The 22,313-nt window shown below is 37.5% G+C and overlaps 3 protein-coding genes across 3 annotated transcripts; 2 read left to right on the top strand and 1 right to left on the bottom strand.

Annotated features, from left to right (window-relative positions):
* Nucleotides 1-1,069: 1,069 nt before the first annotated feature.
* On the bottom strand, nt 1,070-10,287 carry LOC121258082 (homeobox-leucine zipper protein ATHB-15). Its single transcript, XM_041159433.1, has 18 exons — nt 8,781-10,287; nt 8,310-8,469; nt 8,030-8,130; nt 7,834-7,924; nt 7,462-7,557; nt 7,255-7,368; nt 7,088-7,171; nt 6,792-6,947; nt 6,608-6,682; nt 6,329-6,435; nt 6,050-6,242; nt 5,443-5,628; nt 5,205-5,285; nt 3,824-3,958; nt 3,407-3,732; nt 2,179-2,284; nt 1,682-1,831; nt 1,070-1,380 (listed from the first exon to the last, which is right to left on the bottom strand). The coding sequence occupies exons 1-18, from the start codon at nt 8,984-8,986 to the stop codon at nt 1,234-1,236; spliced, it is 2,514 nt and encodes an 837-aa protein (XP_041015367.1). The 5' UTR covers nt 8,987-10,287; the 3' UTR covers nt 1,070-1,233.
* A 3,001-nt stretch (nt 10,288-13,288) lies between these two features.
* LOC121260559 (protein transport protein SEC13 homolog B-like) lies at nt 13,289-15,536 on the top strand. The gene is made up of 2 exons (XM_041162493.1): nt 13,289-13,428; nt 14,392-15,536. Exon 2 carries the CDS (start codon nt 14,412-14,414, stop codon nt 15,315-15,317), a length of 906 nt encoding a protein of 301 aa, XP_041018427.1. The 5' UTR covers nt 13,289-13,428; nt 14,392-14,411; the 3' UTR covers nt 15,318-15,536.
* A 3,008-nt stretch (nt 15,537-18,544) lies between these two features.
* On the top strand, nt 18,545-20,208 carry LOC121260354 (GATA transcription factor 9-like). Its single transcript, XM_041162194.1, has 2 exons — nt 18,545-18,959; nt 19,416-20,208. Exons 1-2 carry the CDS (start codon nt 18,666-18,668, stop codon nt 20,115-20,117), a joined length of 996 nt encoding a protein of 331 aa, XP_041018128.1. The 5' UTR covers nt 18,545-18,665; the 3' UTR covers nt 20,118-20,208.
* The last annotated feature ends 2,105 nt before the right edge of the window (nt 20,209-22,313 follow it).

Genomic DNA, 22,313 nt, shown 5'->3' on the forward strand with positions numbered 1-22,313 from the left:
CCCGTCAACGTGGAGGGGAGGACCACTACTCCATTTGGACCACAGTCCGAAGGCACTATTTATTTTTTGGATTTTTATTTTCCTAGAAACAACATTACACAAAAGAAATTATAAAGATAAAACACTGTATAAAACCGGAAAAGCAGTGCACAGAGGCTACTGTGGCGTGTGTAGTACACGCACCACTTTTGGAAGAGAAACGATAGTCGATCTTGAAGATCCCGGACTCACAGACTCCAGAAATGCAACACGTGGCGTTGGCAGAAGGCTCCCCGATAGTGCGTGAAAGCCAAGCGCCGAACAACGCAGGAACATCAACCCACGCAAGCGGGCTACTTGCCGCTCCGTTTGGTTCTGCATTCGGTGGTCTTGAAGATCGACGGCTGGGCAACACCATGACGGGGCGCGTGCTAGCCTGTGAGCGGCGGGAAGACCCAGAACTATGTTTCTCTCTTATTTCGCTTGAAAACACACAAAACAAAACACAACACATAATAGAAGGGAGGGAGGAAAGAGGAGGGAGGGAGGGAGGGGAGCCCACCCCCTCTAGCCGTATTTGTGGAGAAAGTTTTAGAGAGAAGGGAGAGAGTTTAATTTGAAAAGAATAGATCGTTGCTAGGATGCCCTCAATGAACTCCAAGCATTGATAAATGATAAGTTCGTACTTGGGACTAGGGAGATCAGAATAAATTCGCTAGTTACATCATGTGATTTGTACAAGGTACAAGAAAGCACAACACGTAGCATGGTCAAATTCAATAAATCAAAGGTCAGCCCGGCTTGGTCCTCAGCAGCTTCAGTTTGGTCTGGTTCGGGAAACATGACCAATTTTTAGGTGTTGGATACTTGGGATACCTTCCAACCCACCTTCGATGCTGCCTGTTCAAATGAGATTACAACACGAATGCCAAAATTCATCCCTAGACTTGACTTTCTTCTGCTCTACTACTTAACTTAGTACCAACCCAAACCTGGGTGTGGGACCTTGGGACAGTCCAGCCCCTAGAAGAATATGTTGCATTTGAGTGAGTGCCTCCTTAAAATCAATTGACTGATTAAAGCAATAAAATACAAAGGAACATGCATCACTTTCAGGGTACAAACTAAAGCGGGGAATCACACCCAGTCTTGATCAGTGACAAGGTTTTTTAGCAAAAAGACTAACAAGCCAATAGAACATAAAGATTTTGGAAATTCCATAGTTCATTTGATCTGGCCTCCGATATGTTAATGTCATACAAAAGACCAATTCACAAACATAAAGCAGATGCAATGAGCATTCTCTTCTTCATTCAGCACCTTCCAAGCCACTGCTCTCTCATAGGAGGCAGGTCGGCCCATGCTTGAGAGACAGATACCACCCTGTAGACATGCAAAGCCCTACCGAAAGGAGAAAAGTAAAACATAGGTTAAAAATCAATCAACTAATCCCGATCTTATCAAATAAGTTTATTAGAAGTCTTTTAAGTATTGCCTTATGCAGCACAAAAATGACCTCATTACGAGTAAAGAAACATATCACAACTCTTATTAACTGGTACTGCTGAGGGCTTCTATACTTCACAATGACTCCATCAAGACCCTATGCTAGCTCCCCTTAAGCATATGTACGTTTGGTTTCAATTACTAAGAACATGAAATCAAATGAGAAAGATACAGATTTCGGATGATTTTGCCAGACCTGTTGCATTATCTGTGGGAACTCTGAGCAGAGCATTTTTCGACCATGATCATCGAATATCTTTTCCAGAGTTATGTCTTGCAGTGCAACCAAGGTGGTCTCAAGCATGTCAAGCCCTGCCTGGTTCGCAAACGTAAAAAGGGGCAATGCCTGAATAAAGTGGACGTCAGATTTTATTGGTAAAAACTCAATAATTGAACTTTAATGAAATCTGCACACATATGGATTGGAATTCATATCTTCAAAAATTATGAGGGCAATATACATAAGACAGTTCATGAATAATTGTTCAACCTCACATTCTAAGCATAGAAATAAAAGTTTGATTTGGCATGGTTATCAGAAAATAATCTCTTTTTACAGATTAGGCATTTGATTTGGCTATTCGTACTCTACACTCCTTTGTTTTAGTTTGAGAGATAATTATCAAGGACTTTGAGCATTCTCATGTTGGGAGAGAGGGGGTGGGATCTTAGCAAAGTAGTTTTCATGCACACCTTCAAAGAGCAGCACATTATAGCATCTGAGTGATGCCACAGGGTTTTGAGGATGGATTCACTCCCTTCATTGCCAGATTTGAGTAGCTCCACACCCATATAGCACCTGCAAAATTAGAAAGAGCAACACAACTATTCTGACCATGGAATACATAAAACTGATTCCCTTTCAAAAGTTTCCAAAAAAAAAAACAAACAACTTTTTTTTATTGGTAAAAATTTTCAAATAAAACAACTAATCCAGAAGAAAAAGTAAAAAAAAATGTCATGCTGTGTCATACTGTCAAGTGTAAGATGAGATCAAGCATTGAGCATGTCTTCATTAGCTACCAGTAAGACAGGGAATCTCATGCTAACAGTTAATAATCAAAGTTTTTAAAATGAGATCAAATTTGGTGATGCTCTTGTTCTGACAGATTGAACCAGAAATGCAAAGGACGAATGTTAACAATGCTCCTCTCACTCCTATTTCGTGGGAAAGGAAAAAAAAAAAGGTGTCACACGCAAACAGCACTAAGAGGAGATTGATTCTTAAAAGGTCAAATGTTTTAGTCTAGGCAAAATAATCGCCTTTCAAACCAGACCGAAGGTGGTGGGTTTCTGGCATTGGTGAGGTCAGGATCAGATAGGAAAATAGATTTCCAATAGAGCTTGGAGTGGTAATCATTGATGGATGATGGAAAAATGACTCTCTGAACCCAATAGACCTATGCTGCCTAGTCTGATGGCAGGATGCAAGATCTCACATCCGCTAACAACCTGCCATCACCCTGCCACCATTATGTGGTGTTGCTCACATTAGCTAATCGACCATCAAGTATCGGAGTCTACGCGGTTCCAGAGCTCTCATGTGCTGGATCAGTTAGGGAGTCATTTCAGATGGCCAATACTCTTTTAAGTTTAGAATGCGCTACTACTTCAAAGTCATAATCTGCTCCTTCAGCTACTTTGGATGTGTGACACGCTGGCAATCATGCCTCAAATAAAACATCTGGAAATGGTCATACAAATGTTCTATTTACCTTAGTAGCACATTCTCATACATCATGATGATTAGCCAAAATTACAACACGTGGCTCTTCCAATATCTAAGTGTGAAGTGATTCATTTCCTTATAAAAAAAAAAAGAGTGAAGTGATTCATTAACCCTTAATCTAAGACAGGCCAATTTAAGGACAGCACAGCAAAACAGTCACTTGAATACATTTGAAAATTATAACTTCTGCACCTGTAACTCTGGCAGATCCAACGAGCAAGGGTCTGAGCTTCAGGAGTACCCAATGGTGGCCGAAGGCCTGCCTGTGAACTCAAATGAGAGGGAGAGAGTGCTAATGCCACCCTCTGAACTGATGATATAATGCTGCGGACGTATTGACGAGCCATGGATGCTACATGGTCTTGCATGTGGCTCTCAAATGCAAATTCAAATGCTATTGTCATCACAGATCTCACGGAGCCAGAATTAGCAGAGTAATCGGTAGACGCTCTATTACCAGCTTGCCCAATTTCAAGAGCAGAGGCAAGGTCCAGTGTGCGGTTTGGACTAGAGGCTTCCTACAGTATTTTAGGGTGCATCAGTTAAGAAACTAACAGAATGTGGTAAGAGAGAACTTGCAAAACACGGTACATGGGATTTGAAGCTAACCTTCCCAGAATCAAGAGGGATGATGCGAAAACCAGAAGGCAGAAGAGGTGCATCGTCAGCAAAAGAAGCATCAATTGGAGCAAAGATCAGCTCCGCACAGGTTCCAACAGCATTCTCATCCATTCCACTACAAAGCTATTAAAACAGAAAAGAAAAGACAAGTAAATTAAAAAAATATAACAGGAATGAGAACAGTGTGAGAAAAAAAAAAAACAGATAAGACAACAACAAGATGGTTTGTGCACTATATCAACTTCCTAGACCAATTCAACCGTCTATGTTGATACCATTTAATTCCATATGCTCAGTTGTCAACATGTGCACCAAAATGGGTAAAGGAAGCCAGCTACTTTATTCCCATAGCAGTTGCTAAGGCACCAGATTAGACGGGCAGCCTGGTTTTGTTCACTTGGAACTTTAAGATAAGGAAAAGGAGAGAGAAGATATGATTTTGATTAATTGAAGAACACTGATATACGACAGTGTGGTTATTACAAAACTAGTGGTTCCTCTTATAACAGAAGGAAATGCAATTTGCACAAATAGGCCACGAGATAAAAGCAAACAACCTATAAGAGAAAATATAGCTTTCAAAAATAATAAAACTACAATTTAACCAGATAACAAGGAGAATGGGTATTGAACTCTGAGAAAGTTGCCAACCCTAGGGGTGGACAGAAACCGATAAAACCGGCTGGAATTGACCAGAACCGGCAGCTGGATGCTGGAAACCGGTGGAGAAAACCGAAATCGGTTTGTTCGGTTCCCAGTTTGAACCCTATGCAAACCGGTGAACCAACCGATTATATATTTATTTTTTTATTTTATTCCTATATAAAATGACATCGTTTAACTAAAGTTAAATAGTGTCGTTTCATTAATATGAGTAAGAAAAAAAAATTAACTAAAACAACGCCATTTAGTTTAATAAACCAAACGGCGTCGTTTTGGCTAGGGTGAAGCCCTAATCCCTCTCTCTCCCCACAAACCGGCATTCCACCGGTGGCCCAGAACCGCATACCGGCAGTCCCACAAGCTGCTCCGTTTAACCGACCAGTTAGCCATCCTCCCTTCGGTCGGTTCGGTCAATTTGGGCTGCTCAAAATGGGCAGTTGGTTTTGGGCGAGAACCGCACCGATAGGTCGGTTTTTCAGCCTTGGCCAACCCAAAAAATTATCATCTCAATTCAAATTCCAAAATCGGTTCGTTATACACTCCTTTGTCACATAACTTAATCCAAACATTTGGAAATTTTATAAAACAAAGCCAAGGCAATCCAGGCTAAGCTAAATGCGAACACAATGTATGACTTCAAAAGTTTAAATCGGACAAGACATAATAGTGGAGCATAAGACAAGAAATAAAGAGAAAAATTACTTACTTGCAATAGAAACATCTCTCTAGGCATTATGGCGTCTTCAGGAGTAGGGCCTACACCTTCCAACTTGATGACTTCCAAGAACTTGAATACAAAGAAATAAGTATCAGATGCATGAATAACAAGACTAATAACAATGACTTGTAAAAATAATACCAACAACAAACAGATACGAATACATTAAAGACAGATTTGAGAGTTATTGCTCACCTACTTATAAAAAAAAAAAGTTATTGCTCACCTCTTCATGCTCCATGGTGTGAGCCAGTGGAAGTATAACTTGGCCCCCAAAGCCTCCAACTCGAGAACCTGGTAAGCCACAGGGACCAATTTTAATAGCTGCAGCCGAATAAGCATCAATATTGTTGTCTGCCCATTCAGATCTGTGCTCTCGCAGGAATCTAAGAAGAATCGCAGGAGGGACATTCTGAAAAAGAAACAATAAGTACAGGATCAAAATAAGAATAATTTGCAAAATTCAGGTCCAAAATATTTTCAACCACATAATAAGTTTTCTGTAATACTTAACATTACATGCTTCAGAGATACTTAAAAACAATCAAGTATTGTTGACTAAAACATAATCATACAGTTGTGGATTTATTCTATAGTGAGGAATCGGTAAGCACAACATGGAAAAAGTAAAAGAGGTTTTGATTGTCTTGTGTTAAAAAATTCTACCCACAAGAATGGGACAGTGCTTGTACATTTGAAAGGCCACTCACCTGAACAATTAATACAATCAAATAGCATAATTAACTAAAAAACTGCTATAACATTTTTATCTCCAGGTATTTATTTCCACAGGCAATTGGGAAAGAAATATCACAAGCAATCAGCACCCTGACCTGCAATAGCATTGATGCTTTAGCACACAAGACAGCATTACTGACAGCTGGAAAACCATTAGCAAAAGGAAGATTTAAACCCATCAGCTTCTCAGGAGATGAGTTCACAAGAATAGTAACATCATCCATGCCATCATTTCCCATCATCGACCACCCCTCATCAGTAAACCCATTAAGTGCCTCATTAAAACCCCTGCCAGAAAACATCTATTGGATTTAGAACAGCAGCAGAATATTAATGGAATGTAGAGTCATGTCAAATGATAAGAATATGTTAACCTGCTCAGCCTCTGGCTAAGTGCTCTGAGAGCTGCAGGTCGCCTGCCCCAGCCTGTAACGTTAGACCGAGAAACCTCATGAGCTATCTGCCTCAGCTGGCGTAGAGCCTGTATGAAAATGAGAAAGACCATATGGAATATAAAAACTCTCCCCTTTATAGTTTACAATTAACCCTTTCTCAAGTAAATAAGAAGTTTTCCGTGATGGTTCTATTTGTCCCAGGCAGTAGTAGTAAAAGTCACACTTTGTACCATGACATAAGTAGAAAGCTAATCTTACCGCCATAGTCGTCTTTTGTGCAAGCACAGTTGAGGATTCATACAGTGGGCGTAATACTTCTGGTACACTCCATGGCTATTTAATAAGAGAAGCAAGTAGAAGTTAAACTTCATCTAAACAAATATTCCAAAAACCAAAGCAAGCAACCAATGATTATCGAATACAGTATGGGCTGGTTTTGTACCTCCAAATCGATATGATCAACAACGTGTATGATTGAACCACCACCCTCACAAGGTCGTATGAGATACCCGCTAGGCAGCATTTCTGCTCTCACAAAATGCTGCACAGGCGGCATGCTTGGACCATTTTGGGTATTTTTAAGTGACCTCTCACAGACCTGCACACCATTCGAAAGTTGAAACAATAAGGATGACTTCGTGTGTATGAACATATATGCGCTTGTGTAAACCAAGTCAATCGACTAGGATATTCAATTCCATGAAGAATCATAAGCCCAGTTACTTTGAGACCACGTACCACAAGGCTGCCATCTTCTAAAACAGAAGTATAACGTAGCAACCAGAAATCACGAGCAGGCGCCAATGTAGTTGGCGCATAGAGCTACATCATTAATAAATAAGATGATTGATAAAGTAAGTAAACTGCTCCAACAGACACTATAAGGATACAATAACTAGTGTTACCTGCATGTAAAGCAGCTCGATGGTTCCACCATTTGCTGTGGGCAGCACATTCAGAACATCCACAGCTCGGCAATCGCGGAACCACGAAGGCCGATCCTTGAGGATTTCTGCAACCTGAAAAGCATAAGTAATTAAGTAAACAAGATTATCTTAACTGCTCAAAATAGGAGCAGAGTATTTAAGGGAGTAAAACGAAAAAGCACCTACCCTTGTAGGTTCTAGACCCACTAGGCCGCAGGCTCGTGCTGCCACTCCAGTGCAACCATGAGAAATAGCAACGATTCCAATGGAATCCGGACCAGGCTGAGCACAAAGAAAGATTAGAACTAGTTGTTCGACCAAGCAATTTGTAGCATCTAAAACACAGAATTGAACAGCAGCAACCTTTTTTACTGTAATGTTTCCCCAATAAACCAGGAAAAATATGTCATCAGAATTAGAGGTCTAGCACTAAGAGCACAATAAATACCAAGGTTTGTAATTTAATTATCTGAGTAAATATTATTTATTCCATGTGCATCGGGAAAGAACTATCATTTAAATAAGAAAACTTTAAGAAAAAAACGTGTAAAAAGATACCTTCATTCCAGGCATTTGGACCCACTCCACAGCAGTTCCAGTGGCCTTTGAAAGAAACTCTGCTAAAGTCTCTTCTGCAATGGACAAAAGCCTGGGAAAAAATACAAGCATGCATTAATCAGCCACTAGCGCCAAGAACAAGGTGGTCACACAGCACAATGAATGAAAATGACTAAACAACCATATTCTCACTAACCCTGCAGGACTAGCATCCCTCGGCGGATGCTGAGGTGTCAAATGGTGTTGACCACTCGTCACCACCGATTCACAACTTGTGTCTTTGGTTGCAAGCGTCGTCTAAAAGAAAAGTCAACCTCCAATCTCAGTTTCCACACAATTTATTAGATAATAACAGCGATGATAGTGATAATAAAATATCCAGGTTCTTTCAGTTGCGACCGATCGTAGGGGAAAAAACACAAAGGTGCTGTGATGAGAGAGAGAGAGAGTAGTTAGTAAACTTCATAATTTCTTACATTCTGGGTATGTTGGCGGAAGTAACCATTCTCATACACCAGATGTGAGACCTGCTTCTGCAACCTATCATTTTCCTCCATCAAAAGTTTGTTCATGGCCGTCAGCTTCCTATTCACAGCTTGAAGCCGCGAAGCCTCTTTCCTCTGCTTCTCTCTGCATCTGAAGACATGAATGAAATAAATTGTTATTAAAAGCATGGCAGGGTAACTATCTGGAAACCGAAAAAATAAATGTAGGTGAAGAAAAAGCGTTTCAATTACATTGCGAATTTTTCATCATACAGCTCAAGTATAAGACATAAAAAATTCAACATTTTCACATTCTACTAATTTTATCAGTCATTGTTTCACTAGAAGTTCATTTGTCAGTCATAGTGAGGGGAGAGTCCATGGCGGGGCTCTCATGTCATCGTTTCACTAGCAACAAACAAAGACCGCACATACGTAATGTACACCCGCAAACCTCCATACCTTCTGTTCTGGAACCAGACCTTGATCTGTTTGGGCTCGATATTCGAGAGAATTGGACACTCGCGGATAAGCTGCTGGCGGCGAATCGAACTTGGCTTCGGGCAGTCGTGATAGAGCCTCTCGAGTGCTTCAACCTGCTCAGGTGTGTACCGGACATACTTGCCGTTGTCTATCCCTGGTTTACCATCCTTGCAGGACATTGCCATCTCCAATCAGATAAACGAAACTTATTGATAAAAAACTGAACCAAAACCAATTAGCTCCTCCCTAAGCACAATCTCCAACACTTCAAAGAGATTCAAACCAACAACAGCAACCACAAATTTAACTCGCACTTCAGCTATAAGTACCCAACAAAAAAAGAAAGAAATCCCAAGTAAATTCACTTCCTTATCGATTATCTCGAGCACTTCCTAGAGCTTCAAAGCAGCAAAATTAGCCACAAATGGAAATCTAACTTCAAACTCAAGTGACCCACAAAAAGCTAAACAGAGCCAAGTGGCTTATCTTCCTTAATGACAACTCCAAGCACTTGCCAGAGCTCCAGGGCAATAAGAGAGACAGACGGAAGTCTCATGAGAAGTTATGCATTTTCTAATTTTGTGTCCACGTCTTGAAGTAATACAATCTGTCTGCAATACTGAGATTGAAAAACGAAATGATAAGATAAATCGTCAAAGGGACACCAATATATATCCTTAACTAGAACGCAGCAACCCGTGTTTTCTCAATAAGAGACAGCCCCAAACACAAGAAAACATAAATCTTTCGAGATCAGAGCTTGAACCTAACGAATTATCGCGAAAACATTCGAAGCACCTGAGTAAGAAGTGTTTCACAAAATACCGAAAACAAAAACACCACGAAACGTTTCGCACCAGATGTTTCCCCGTGATTTAAAGCTAAGCTCTTTCACCCATCCAACAACTCGACCAAGATCCAACTCAGCTAATCCTCAGAACGAGTCCCAACCACCAAGTTACCAACTCGGAAACTGTAAAAAAAAAAAAGAAAAAAGAAAAAAAAACAAGCCCAAAATAGAGGTTTTCCCAGAAGATCCAAACTTGCTCTGAAACCAAATATTCTTGCCGATTTCACCCTTTTTACGGCCTCGAAACCAGCCAAAACGACACAGTTTGACCAATTTTCATGGTCCCCAAATATTCCTCTGCTACCCCTGAAACATTTTCCTAAGGTTTCACGAAAAGAAACAAAAAAACATAGCACAAATCAAAGGCATTACACTCCCGAAAATGGGATATCTTTCCCTTCTTCTCTATCTTCTGTCTTAGGGTGAAACTAGTGGAAGATGTTGTGAAGCATGTGATCTGTTGCTTTCGGAAGCAAAAGGAAACAAAAGAAGAGGTGGGAATGGGGGGAAGTTGACAATAATCGGAAAGAGTGAGACCTAGCCTGAAGACAGAGGAAAAGCTTTTGTGCTCTGATTTGCTTTTGGTTTCATTCGCGTTCTTTGTTGTTGGTGGTGTTGCGTTTGCTCCCTGGCCCTGAGTTTTCATTGGTTCGTCACTTTCCGCTCAGAGGTCTTCACTCTCTACTGTACTTTTTCCTTTTCCTTTTTTTTTTTTTTATTATTATTATTTTTACAAAAGTGGTGGGGATGCAGTCGTGACGAAAGTGCCCTTGCGGGCAGTCTCGGACTCTGAACTCTGAAGTCTGAACTTGAAAACGGTGTTTCCCGCAACCTCAGTGAGATCACAAATTTAACCCTCGTCTCTTTCTCTTCACATTTTATGACACTTTTGAATATTTCTATCTAAAATGGTTAATAAAAAATAGTTTATATATTTTAATCGAAACTTTTTTAACGAATTTTTTATTATTTAATCTAATTCTTCTTTGTTAAACTTGAGGATTACTCATTTTTATAAAAAGATGACACAGGGGATGTCCTCCGTTCAGAGGGCAGTGCTGTGAAACGAAAGCAATTTGAGAGGAGGTAATTCGGTGTAAAAGTAGGGGCATTTGAGAAAGATAGTGGGTGAATCAGGAGCTTAAAAAATTACAAAAGCAATTTGGGGGGAGAGCGGAGAGTTTGCGTGGGATACAGAGGACACCATGATTAGGTTTTTGCATGCGTCCTCCCTCGATTTTAAAAGCTCATTATATAATAATAAAAATAATAAGTAATTAAATATTTCCTCGACAGTTAATAAAAATAAAAATATATGTATATAATTCCGACGTCATCATAGCACTGCCATCGGTATATAGTCGTAACATATGTACCCACATACATGACACGACACTGAGATTGACATGTGACATAAAAGAAATGGGAGTGATGAGATGGTGGGTGAGTGATGCTCTCTGTAGGGACATGAAGGGGTCAGCAGGCCTTATCGTGCCTTATGTGTTTGCTTGGATATCAGGAAAAATAAAAAATAAAAAATAAATAAAGAGTAAAAAAATATCAGTGGAAGATTTCAAGATACTCCCCTTAAATAGAGGCTATTAGGAAAAAAAAATAATAATAACACATGTTATCCTAAATAGTAAAATAGCACACTTGACTCTTCAAAAAAATAAATTTAAAAAATTAAAGTACAATGCTTTATTTATTTTTTCTTGGGGTGGATGATAATATAGTACCTGCTGAAAGAAGGACAAATACGGATGCGTATTCCGTATCCAGATATTATTGCAGTAAAAATAATAATAATAATAATAATAATTAAAAAAAAAACTTTTGGGTCCGATGCAAGCTGCATTTAAAATTTGAAACTGTATTTCTTTTTTTAACAATTGTTCAACTCATTTCAAAAATAATAAAAACAATTTTTAAGTTTTTGCACAAAACATAATAAAAAATTTAACATTTTTGAATATTAAAATAATAATATTATTAAAAAAAATTATTTTAATAATATTTTATTCAACTTTCAACTTACATCTCGACTCACTATCTAAACATTTCCGAATATTGACATTGAACTAACTAAATATCAATGAAGTGCAAAATATACCTAAATTTTACTTACATGAGGTGCATTGAACTAGTTAAAGTCTTTTAGGTGAAATTGTGAGCTATAGTAAATAGAAAGGGAAGTCCAAACTTGATTATTCACTGTTTACAGATAAAATCCATATTTAATTTTCAAACTTTTGATTCTTTGCATTATAATGATCACACAAATCATATGTTAAATAATTATTTAATAATTTATAAATCAGTAATTAACATATGTTTAATGTAGAAGCAAAATATGAAAAAAAATGTATTAAAAATCTATTATTAAAAATATTATATTATATTATTATTTTGGTTTATTTTGGAGTTATATTTTAATTACTTTGACTTTTAACCAAAACAAGTTTGCCAAATTTTGACTTCTAACCAATGCCAATGCTATATAAGTAGACATTTTTAAAATCATAGTCAATGGTTGTGATTACAGCAGTTGGACCATAGACACCAATTTATAATTAATAAAAGCGTGACACGTTTTCTCAATTTTGGCAGTTTCAACACAGGGAAATGATGCATTCAGACGAAAGATACCGATTATTATTTTTATTTATTTGTTAAGGAAGTGTTTTTAATGATTTTATCATTTTTTTTAAAAAATATTTAAAAATATTTTAAAAAAATTTCTCGAACAAAATAAAAAATATAAAAATACATTTTGCAGCTCGCGGTAAAAATCTGTTGAATCACTGGCGCTAGCAAGACTCTTCAATAATTGACCGACTCTTTTGTTTATGTTGTTGTGTTGTACCTTTTGTTCGTTCACCATTAAATGGAGCACCACCTCATCGTCGCGTGCATCTGAATTGAAATTTCAACCAACTCATGTTTAAGAGTATTTAGTAGATTATTTTATTAGATTCCGGTTTGGAATCTGAAAATTTAATAAATTATTGCAGTTGTGCGAACATAAATAGTACTACAGATTCAAATAAATGATAAACACATCATTGATATTATATCAATGTGTTTATCTAAAAGAATAAAAACGATTCGTACAAATTTCAAATAGATAAGTTTTAAATAGATATAAATTTTTACAAAAAAGTTGATCTCACTTAAAAAAGACTATTATTTATTCGTGAAAATCCATTTTTTTACAAAAAATTTATATGAAACTTATCAATTTGAAAGTTGTAACTAGTATTACTCCTAGATTAATAACCCTCTTTATGTTGGCATTTAGGCTAATACTGCACCATTTATAGTGAATGAAAAATTAATCATCTACATTCCCATTTAGAAACGAATCGGGTAGGTTGCTCTGGATTTTGTACTATTTATTGTGAACTTTAGGCCCAGTTTGTATTCACAATACATTTTAATTTATCTCATTATTATTTATAAATTTTATTATTATTTATAATTTATCTTAACTCATTTTCGAATACGCTTTCCTGTTCCTTCACCTCTTCAGAAATGGACGATGGCCCAGGAAGCCGAATCGTGGATCGTGCCTCGTATCGTATCATTTATTTTTCTTGGTAAATCCCAATCTCATAAAAAAGACGAGCACTGGGCCTTTAGTCCAGTCCTTTATTTTTAAAGCTCAGACCTCCTCTCTCAGTCTCTCTGCGATAGTTACATCACACCCAAACATTCCTGATTACTTTCTCTGCGATACCTGAACAATCGGTTTTCCTCGTCTTACTCCTGGATCAGGTAATGCCTCTCATTTCGAACTCAATAATCATCAGCGGCAGTTGTTTTTTTTGTTTTGTTCGCTTTGTAAAATTGAAGAAAATAGAAATTAATCTGCATCTTATTGTCCTTGTTTGGGGTCGGGTGCTTGGGGGAGGTTCTGGAATGTGGAATCAGGAACGTTTTCTTCATTGTTTAATCAGTAGGTATTAGGCTGTGTACCAAGGGTAAATTTTGAAAAATGACGGTGCGTCGTCCGTTTCAAAATTTTCAGATGGGAAGATGCAGTTCATGGGGGAGTTGACTTACCCGTGAACGACTTTTTTTAGATCACACTCATATTTCTCATTTTCTAACCCCTTGATTCGTATATATAATATATATCCTCTCTCTCTCTCTCTCCCTCCTCCTCCCCAATTTTCCCTAACCTTATGTTTGGTGCGTTGTTATCTGTGCCCCCATTTTCTTTTTCGGTCGTTTAGTCGAGCTCATACCTAGCCTGTGATGTTTAGATTCGCATTTCTATAATTTGGCAGCCTGAAATAATGGATAACATGAAAATAATGCAGGTATTGGATTGTTTACGATTTTTGCCCGTTGATATCGAAATTAAGCCTGGTTTGGTTACACGAACCAAACAATCTCATATCATTTAATCATTACAACTTTATCATACAAAATATAATAAAAAATTTAACTTTTTCAAATCTCAAAATAAAAATAATATTAAAATATTTTATTCCAACAATATTTTATTCAACTTTCAACTTTTATCTCATCTCATCTCATCTGCTCTGTGTAACCAAAGGAGGCCTAAAACAGTGGAAAACGCAGATTTTAAGCTTTTTTGCTTTGCTTTTTTCTTGTACTTTGCAATCAAACGTTGAGTTATTTAATTCAATCTTTTTAGGAAGATTTGAATTTGTGTGCAAACCAGTTTAAGGATGGATAGGTTTTAAATTCATTGACCTTTTTGTTTTGAAGCATTGGATAATCATAGAAAGATGCCTTCACAAAAGATTGAAACTGGTCATCAAGATGTGGTGCACGATTTGGCTATGGACTACTATGGAAAGCGTGTTGCCACTGCCTCGTCAGACCTTTCAATTAAGATCACTGGGGTGAGCAATTCAGCCTCTCAACATCTTGCAACCTTAACTGGCCACCAAGGACCTGTTTGGCAGGTGGCCTGGGCTCACCCAAAATTTGGGTCCTTACTCGCTTCATGTTCTTATGATGGGCGTGTAATTATATGGAAGGAGGGTAATCAGAATGAGTGGATTCAAGCTCATGTCTTTAGTGACCACAAGTCATCTGTCAATTCTATTGCTTGGGCTCCTCATGAACTGGGTCTTTGCCTAGCATGTGGCTCCTCTGATGGAAATATCTCGGTTTTCACTGCAAAACCAAATGGTGGTTGGGACACATCAAGAATCGACCAAGCTCACCCACTTGGCGTAACTTCTGTCTCATGGGCTCCCTCAACTGCGCCCGGTGCTCTTGTTGGTTCCGGCCTGCTTGATCCTGTTCAGAAGCTCTGTTCTGGTGGTTGTGATAATACTGTGAAGGTGTGGAAGCTCTATGATGGGAATTGGAAGATGGATTGCTTTCCAGCTCTTCAGATGCACACAGATTGGGTCCGTGATGTTGCATGGGCACCCAACTTAGGGCTTCCAAAATCTACAATTGCTAGTGCCTCGGAAGATGGCAGAGTCATTATATGGACTGTGGCCAAGGAGGGGGATCAGTGGGAAGGCAAGGTTTTGAATGATTTTAAGACTCCAGTCTGGAGGGTCTCCTGGTCGCTGACAGGAAACTTATTGGCTGTGGCTGATGGAAACAACAACGTGACACTGTGGAGGGAAGCGGTGGATGGGGAGTGGCAACAAGTGACGACAGTTGAGCCATGAAATCCATCTTTTGAAACTTTTGCACTTAGGTTCCCGTTCTGAATGTTTTTTATTCACATGTATAGGTCTCATTGTTTCTTTACATTTGTTGAAACTTCCAAACTGGAAGATTTTATCAAAAGACTGGACTAACAAGACCAAATGTGGCTTGTAGTTTTGTTGGAACTCTCTTGAAATTTGTTGATGTCTGGAAATGGACAAATGGTGGATTTCTCTCTCCATTTTGAAATTTGAGAATGATAGATTCTCAATGATCCTACTTCTATCTCAGTATACAGATACGGTATTTCTTATCAATGTTTGAACATAATTTCTTAAAAAAATTAGAATTGGTCTAATGGTTGTTGATAAATACCACATCGATATTATGATATAATAGCATGGTATATAGAATTACTCGTTGCAATTATTTTGAGTCAAGTTCTATATTGGGCTAGTCTACATTGATGAGGCAACTGTCTCTGATAAAGTGCACGCCTGTATTGGTATGATTCAACATAGAAACTACCCCAATCCCACACCTTAATCACTTCAGCTAAACTGCTTGTCGTTATAGAGAGAACTTTTTGATATTGATGGCATGTTTGGTTTTATTTTAAGGTTTGGCATGTTAAGATTTCACCACTGGTATTCTCCCTTTGTATCCCCAATCGTATTTTTCTTTTCCATGCCATCAAAGAAGATGATGAAGTACTTGTTCTTTTAGCAACTTTTGGTAAAGAAAAATTATATTCATCATCCTCTACATCACATACTAACATGTGATTTGTCATTCTATTTAAAAACTCATGTATTAATGTATAAATATGTGTTTAGATAAAAATGATAAATCACATATTGATGTGTGGTGTGGAGATGAAGAATAACATTTCTTTCTTCAATATATATGTCTATCTTTGCCCGGAACCTATCCTTATTAAAAAAGAAAGGAAAAAATAAAAAAAAGTAAATGTTGATCTCTTATTATTCTTTTTATTTTTCTACCTCAATATTTAACTTTTGATCTGGACCCGAATTCTTGTTGGATCTTGATCTGGGCCGGGCCCAAAGTATCCCCCCCCCCCCCCCCCCCCCCCCGGCGCAATAAAAATAAATCCAAGGAAGTTTTGGAATCAATAGCAAGGAGTAGCAAAATATATTATTTATCGTTTCAGTTTCTTCAATAATAACAATAAAAAAAAGTTTAATCATTCAATATGCAAAAGCCAAAGACCGTATGGGAGATTCCACCGTCCACGCATATGAGACTATATCATTCTCCAAATAAAACAATTTCGTAGCATTCTATATAGAAGTTTATAATTTTAATCCTAATTAAGGAAGCCCTTAATTAAAGGCGCGCATGTGGCAGTGGCATTGCAGGGTGATAGGAAAGTGCGGGGCGTGCCATCCTCGTGACTTCCCTGCACGTGCTATCACGTTGGCGTTAGACACGCTAGGCACAACGCACGTGTGAAGGGTGCACCAAAGGAAAGAAAATGGCTAAGCGTTCAATAGATTCCAGCCACGTGGAATTGACAAGCTCTAGGGGTAATGGGTTGGCTTTCGGACCAAAGCTTAAGGACTCTCACATGCATCGCTGACACCACCTCCAGCTTTGTCACGTGCTACTCGACCCCACCGAAAGCAAGCAAGCAAGAAGTAAAGTAAAAGAACACAAATATATAAATAAAAAAGGGATATGAATTATTTAATTGATTTGAATTTAAATTAATAATTAAATGATCAATAAGAAAAGTTGACATTACAGTTAAAAATTAAAATGAACTGCAGCCACCAGGCAGACCTTATCCCTTCTACTATTAAAAAAAAAAAAAAAAAGGACTCGAACCGACTCTCTGAGATATACAAAATTTTTATCAACTTTTTTACCAAACACTGGAAGTGGTTTGTAACGTTACGCTTTATCTTATGTGGCAGGTAAGGTCGGCATAAGAAGTGAAAAATCATCCTAAGAGACCACGTGGATTACATCATGGCCGTTATTTTTTATTAAGGCTTTAATTGTTTTCGTCAATAAAATGAAATGAATTAGAATTAGAATTAAAAATAAAAATAAAATAAAATATTATTAGAATATATATTTTTAAAATTATTTTTATTTTAAAATTTAAAAAAATTAAATTATTTAATTTATTTTGTGTGAGAATTTAAAAAAATTGTAATGATTAGATAAAATGAGATGTAATGAGTTAAAAAGAAATTGTGAAAATAAATTCGGACTAAATTGAGGTATAATCATCGTGCTTAAACGTGGGCAGGCAATATAATAACAGCCTTAAATATATATTGCAAGCACAATCCTGGACGGGGAATAAAAAAAATTAGTAGGGGTAAGCAGAGGAATCCGGCGACAAAACCTGGGAGAGAGCGATTCTAATGGGGTTGAATTTTGAACATCCAACGTACAAACTACAAAACCATGCATGAGTTATTATAAACTGAGGATGAAAAATCTTTATTATTATTAATTTTTAAATGAAGAATATCTACCTAGACGTCTAAAATAATATTTTTGAATATTTTAGTTTCCAAAAAAAGAAACAATAAGAATTTAATACTCTCGAATCAATTGTAGACTAATTTTCTGGTTTTAAGCGTTTTTGCAAAAAACTCGTTTGAGTTATCAAATTTGCACAGATTTCATCGTTAGATCATAATTAAGAAACTCATAATTTAACCTTCTTGTCTGTCTTTCTTTAAGTTTTTAGCAGTCTAATCTGTCATGTCTTAAATGTTATACGTGTCGAGAATACAAAATTGACAAGCTGACATTTCATTTCCCATTAAGATTTTTGTTATTTATTACTACTCTATTTATTATCAAGTCTTACTAAAAAAATTATTCTATTATTTTTTAAAATTTTAGTTTATTTTTAATTTTATGTTAGTCTTTTAGGATTATTTTATTTATTTTTTTAATTCTTTAAATATATTTTTTAAAATTATTTATATTTTACAAAAAGGTAAATGAGTATAAAGAAGAGTGATGCTATAATAGTAATAATTAATATTAATATTAATTAATTATTATTATTATTTTGTTACGAGGAAGAAAGAGTATAGATAGTTAAACTAATAAACAGAAGGAGAACTTAACTTTACAGAGCTTGCAAGTCACTTCCCATGATTTATTAGCAAATTCGTACATCTCTCTGCTACATGTAAGAAGATGCTCCAATTTGATCACATTTACAGTATTGCCCTCGTCTTCACTCCTCAAAAACCCCCCCCACACTACCTTCGCCCTCACTCCATCTGTCTCAGACACAACCTCTCTAAACGCTGCAATTTTTATCTCTCTCTCTAGAAAGCACCACTCTCTCGTATATACCAATACGCACAGAGATGGAACTACCGGAGCTATTTATGGGAGATTGCTTTGGCGCCGGTGCCGGTCCATTGTCGCCGGAAAAACAGAAGCCAGGAGAGAACTTCACCGTTGACGACCTCCTAGACTTTTCGAACGAAGACGCCGTTATGACCGACGGTTTCTTTGAGAATGTCGCCGGAAATTCTAACGATTCTTCGACCGTAACCGCTGTCGACAGCTGCAATTCGGGCAACGGAGCTCAGTTATCCGGCATCTTTGGCTCCCGGAGCTTCGGCGACTCTCAGTTCACCGGCGACCTCTTCGTTCCGGTAATTTCTCTTTTCACGTGATATGACAAATTGGATTATTTCTACGCAATTTTAGCGCTATCGTAATGTTGAGTTAAACAAAAAGAGCTTTCTCATCCTTGAGAAGGAATTTCTATTATTTCGGAATTTTGCACATGTTCGTTAGTCCTCTCTACAATTTCATAATCACTTCAGCCCATTCATTCGATTAAATTACAGCATCATTCTGCAAAAAGATTTCCAGCTAATATTCATCTTAAAAAAAGTACTACGGGCGCGTTACTTTATAAAATTTCCTCCCCGTAACTGCTTTTCTTTTTGAAAAAAATAAAAAATAAAAAAATCGAGCATAATATTTTCACGCTCCTTCCGTGAATTTGGTTCGAGCAAAATTCAGTTTTATCCGTGAAGTGTATGAAATTGTTTTCTGTTCGAATTTCATGGATTCATTGTTTGTTTGGGGGTGTCTTGTTACAGTACGACGACCTGGCCGAGCTGGAATGGTTGTCGAACTTCGTGGAGGACTCGTTCTCGGTCCAACAAGGCCTCCACTTTCTCACTGGGCCCACCACCGCCACCGCCACGAAACCTAATACACCCGAATCGTCCTCCTCCTCCGAAACGCTTCCTACCCGAAATGTCCCCTTTTTCCAACCCGAAACTCCACTGCCTGGCAAGGCCCGTAGCAAGAGATCACGTGCCGCCCCTTGCGACTGGTCCACACGCCTCCTCCACCTTACCACCCTGTCCGAGGTCGACACTCCAATCGAAAAACCATCATCTGCAACCACGAAGACGACACCGTCTAAGAAAAGAGAGAGCAAACAAAACGAGTCAGACTCTTCGGGCCGGAAATGTTTGCACTGTGCCGCCGAAAAGACTCCACAGTGGCGGACTGGGCCCATGGGCCCGAAGACCCTTTGTAACGCTTGTGGGGTCCGTTATAAGTCGGGTCGGCTAGTGCCAGAGTACCGACCCGTCGCGAGTCCAACTTTTGTGTCGGCGAAGCACTCCAACTCACACAGGAAGGTCTTGGAGCTGAGGAGGCAGAAGGAGGTGCATAGAACTCAACAACAACAATTTCTTAGTCGAGGTTCAATTTTCGGCGTATCAAACGGTGGTGGTGATGATTACTTGATCCATCATCGTAGTGGGCCTGATTTTAGGCATTTGATCTAGTGGGGTTTAGTCAGGAAATTAGGGTGGGGAATTTTTCTTTTATTTTTTTGGCTAATTTTTCACCTTAGGAATCTGAACTCTTAGGGTACTTTTTTTTTCCAAAAAAAAAAAAAAAAAAAAAAAAAAACAAAACAAATAGAACTAAGGGATAATGTGAGATGAGAAAATATGAAAGGGAGGAGGAAGAAAGGTTCATTTGGTTGTAAGACTTCAAAAATGTAATTCTAATTGCTTATTTGGCCGAAATTTGAAATCTACTATTTTTTTTTTTTTTTTTTTCTTCTCTCTAAGGGATATGCGCTTTGTTTAAAAAACTTAAGAGGTAGGAATTGATTTTAAGAAATGTTAATGTTTTAATCATGAATTTTTATCACCTTTAGTTTCATAATTTATATTACAGCTAGCAACCGATGTGAATTCATAAATGAAAAATAAAAATGCACATTTATTTTATATTAAAAAAAATGTAGCTAGAGATCGATTAGTAACGTGGGAATTAGCGAATTAAGCAGCAAAATGATGTACCGCCATAATTGGTGGGAAGCAATTAATGGGCCAGGGGGAAGTATGGTGACCCAACTGCTACTTATTTTATGTCTTAAACGTGAGGAGGCATTGCACATGAAGTTGGTAGTCCTTGAAAGTTCACTTGGTTAATTATTGACGTTGTGTGGTCAGACCAGGTCCATTAGTCATCACCTAATCATCCCACCTCCTGTAAATTCTTACATTTTAGTTTTTCTTTTTCGGTTTTTTTTTTTTTTTTTAAACGATAATTCTTACTGGCATGGCTGTTTAGCTATCATGAATTAATTAAGAAGCAGCATGCATGCATGGGTTTCAATGACATGATCGAATTGAGATCTTTATGCTTTTTAGTAAGCAAATTATAGTACTTTATACATTCATGTCTTGATCTGCACGTACCCTCTACCTGAAACTGCGTTATACACAATATTTTATGACATCAATGTGGGAAGAGATCAAGAAAAAGAAAGAGAACCAATTAGCATTTTTTTTTTTTTTTACCCAAGAAAAAGAGAAACAAATGCTTGTGAAGAATTTTGCTGTTTTATAAGCTTGCAAAATGGTGCAGACTGCAGAGCAAACAGCTAAGCTGGGCCATCATGTGGGAGTAATAAATAAACAAAAAATAATTTGGTTGTACGTCGAGGGGGTGACATTACTGTCCATGATCCCATCCTAAACTTTTGCTCTTCCATGGGGTCCACCTTATAAATTTATATCATGTAATTACACACACACATATGTATATATATATAGTCAGTTCTGTTATATATATATCTTTTTCCTAGGTTGTGATCAAACGAGGATGATGATCACAGTCAATTTCTTAATTACTGCAAAATTTGAAAGCTTGAGTACTACGTTTTGTAGGTTGATTTTCTTAATTAACTCGAACTGAATTCTATAGTTTCTTTTTTCCTTTTTGAAGGTTTATGATATGTTTGATATTGGTTTAATTATGCTATAATATCACAATACTTCAAAAAAAGGGTACATAGAAGTACAATGCAGATGTACATTATTGTCGGCATGCATGTTAAATGACATGCATGCATGGGAGCTAGCAGAGTGTATATATACACATGAGTACTTATATATATGTATAAGTACATGACACAAGCGAGCATGCATGCATAATATATATATATATATATATATATATATATATATAGACATTCATGTGGACGATGGAACCTAACACATGCAGTACGTGACGTGCATTACTTTAATTTGTATCTGTTTCGGATAATATATCAAAGTTTCACAGTGTCTTTGCTGTTCATGGTCTAGGGATCTTTGCATGTTATTTGATAAGATGATGATATGGTTCTTGTCTCCTCTCACAATCCCTTTTCTTCTGACTATGACTTTGTGTGTATCTTAAATTATTATGCATACATATATATATATATATATATATATATATGGGTTCTTACTATTGGTTGCCTAGTTATTGCACGTACGTACGTGTTACCTGGCTGTGCAAATTCAAAGGAAATATATTCGAGTTTTGGGATATGAATAGGGAGGCATTTGGGTCATTTAACACCTTCCATGGGTCGTGTTGTACGACGTGGGTCTTTATCGGTAGGTAATGACACTATAGCTAGCAAGCAATATCTAATGGCGCTTTCATGGAAAAGTTGGGTGGAGGTCTTGGTCTTCTAC

This window comes from Juglans microcarpa x Juglans regia, chromosome 1D (assembly GCF_004785595.1).
Source record: "Juglans microcarpa x Juglans regia isolate MS1-56 chromosome 1D, Jm3101_v1.0, whole genome shotgun sequence".
In the NCBI taxonomy this organism is placed as follows: Eukaryota; Viridiplantae; Streptophyta; class Magnoliopsida; order Fagales; family Juglandaceae; genus Juglans; species Juglans microcarpa x Juglans regia.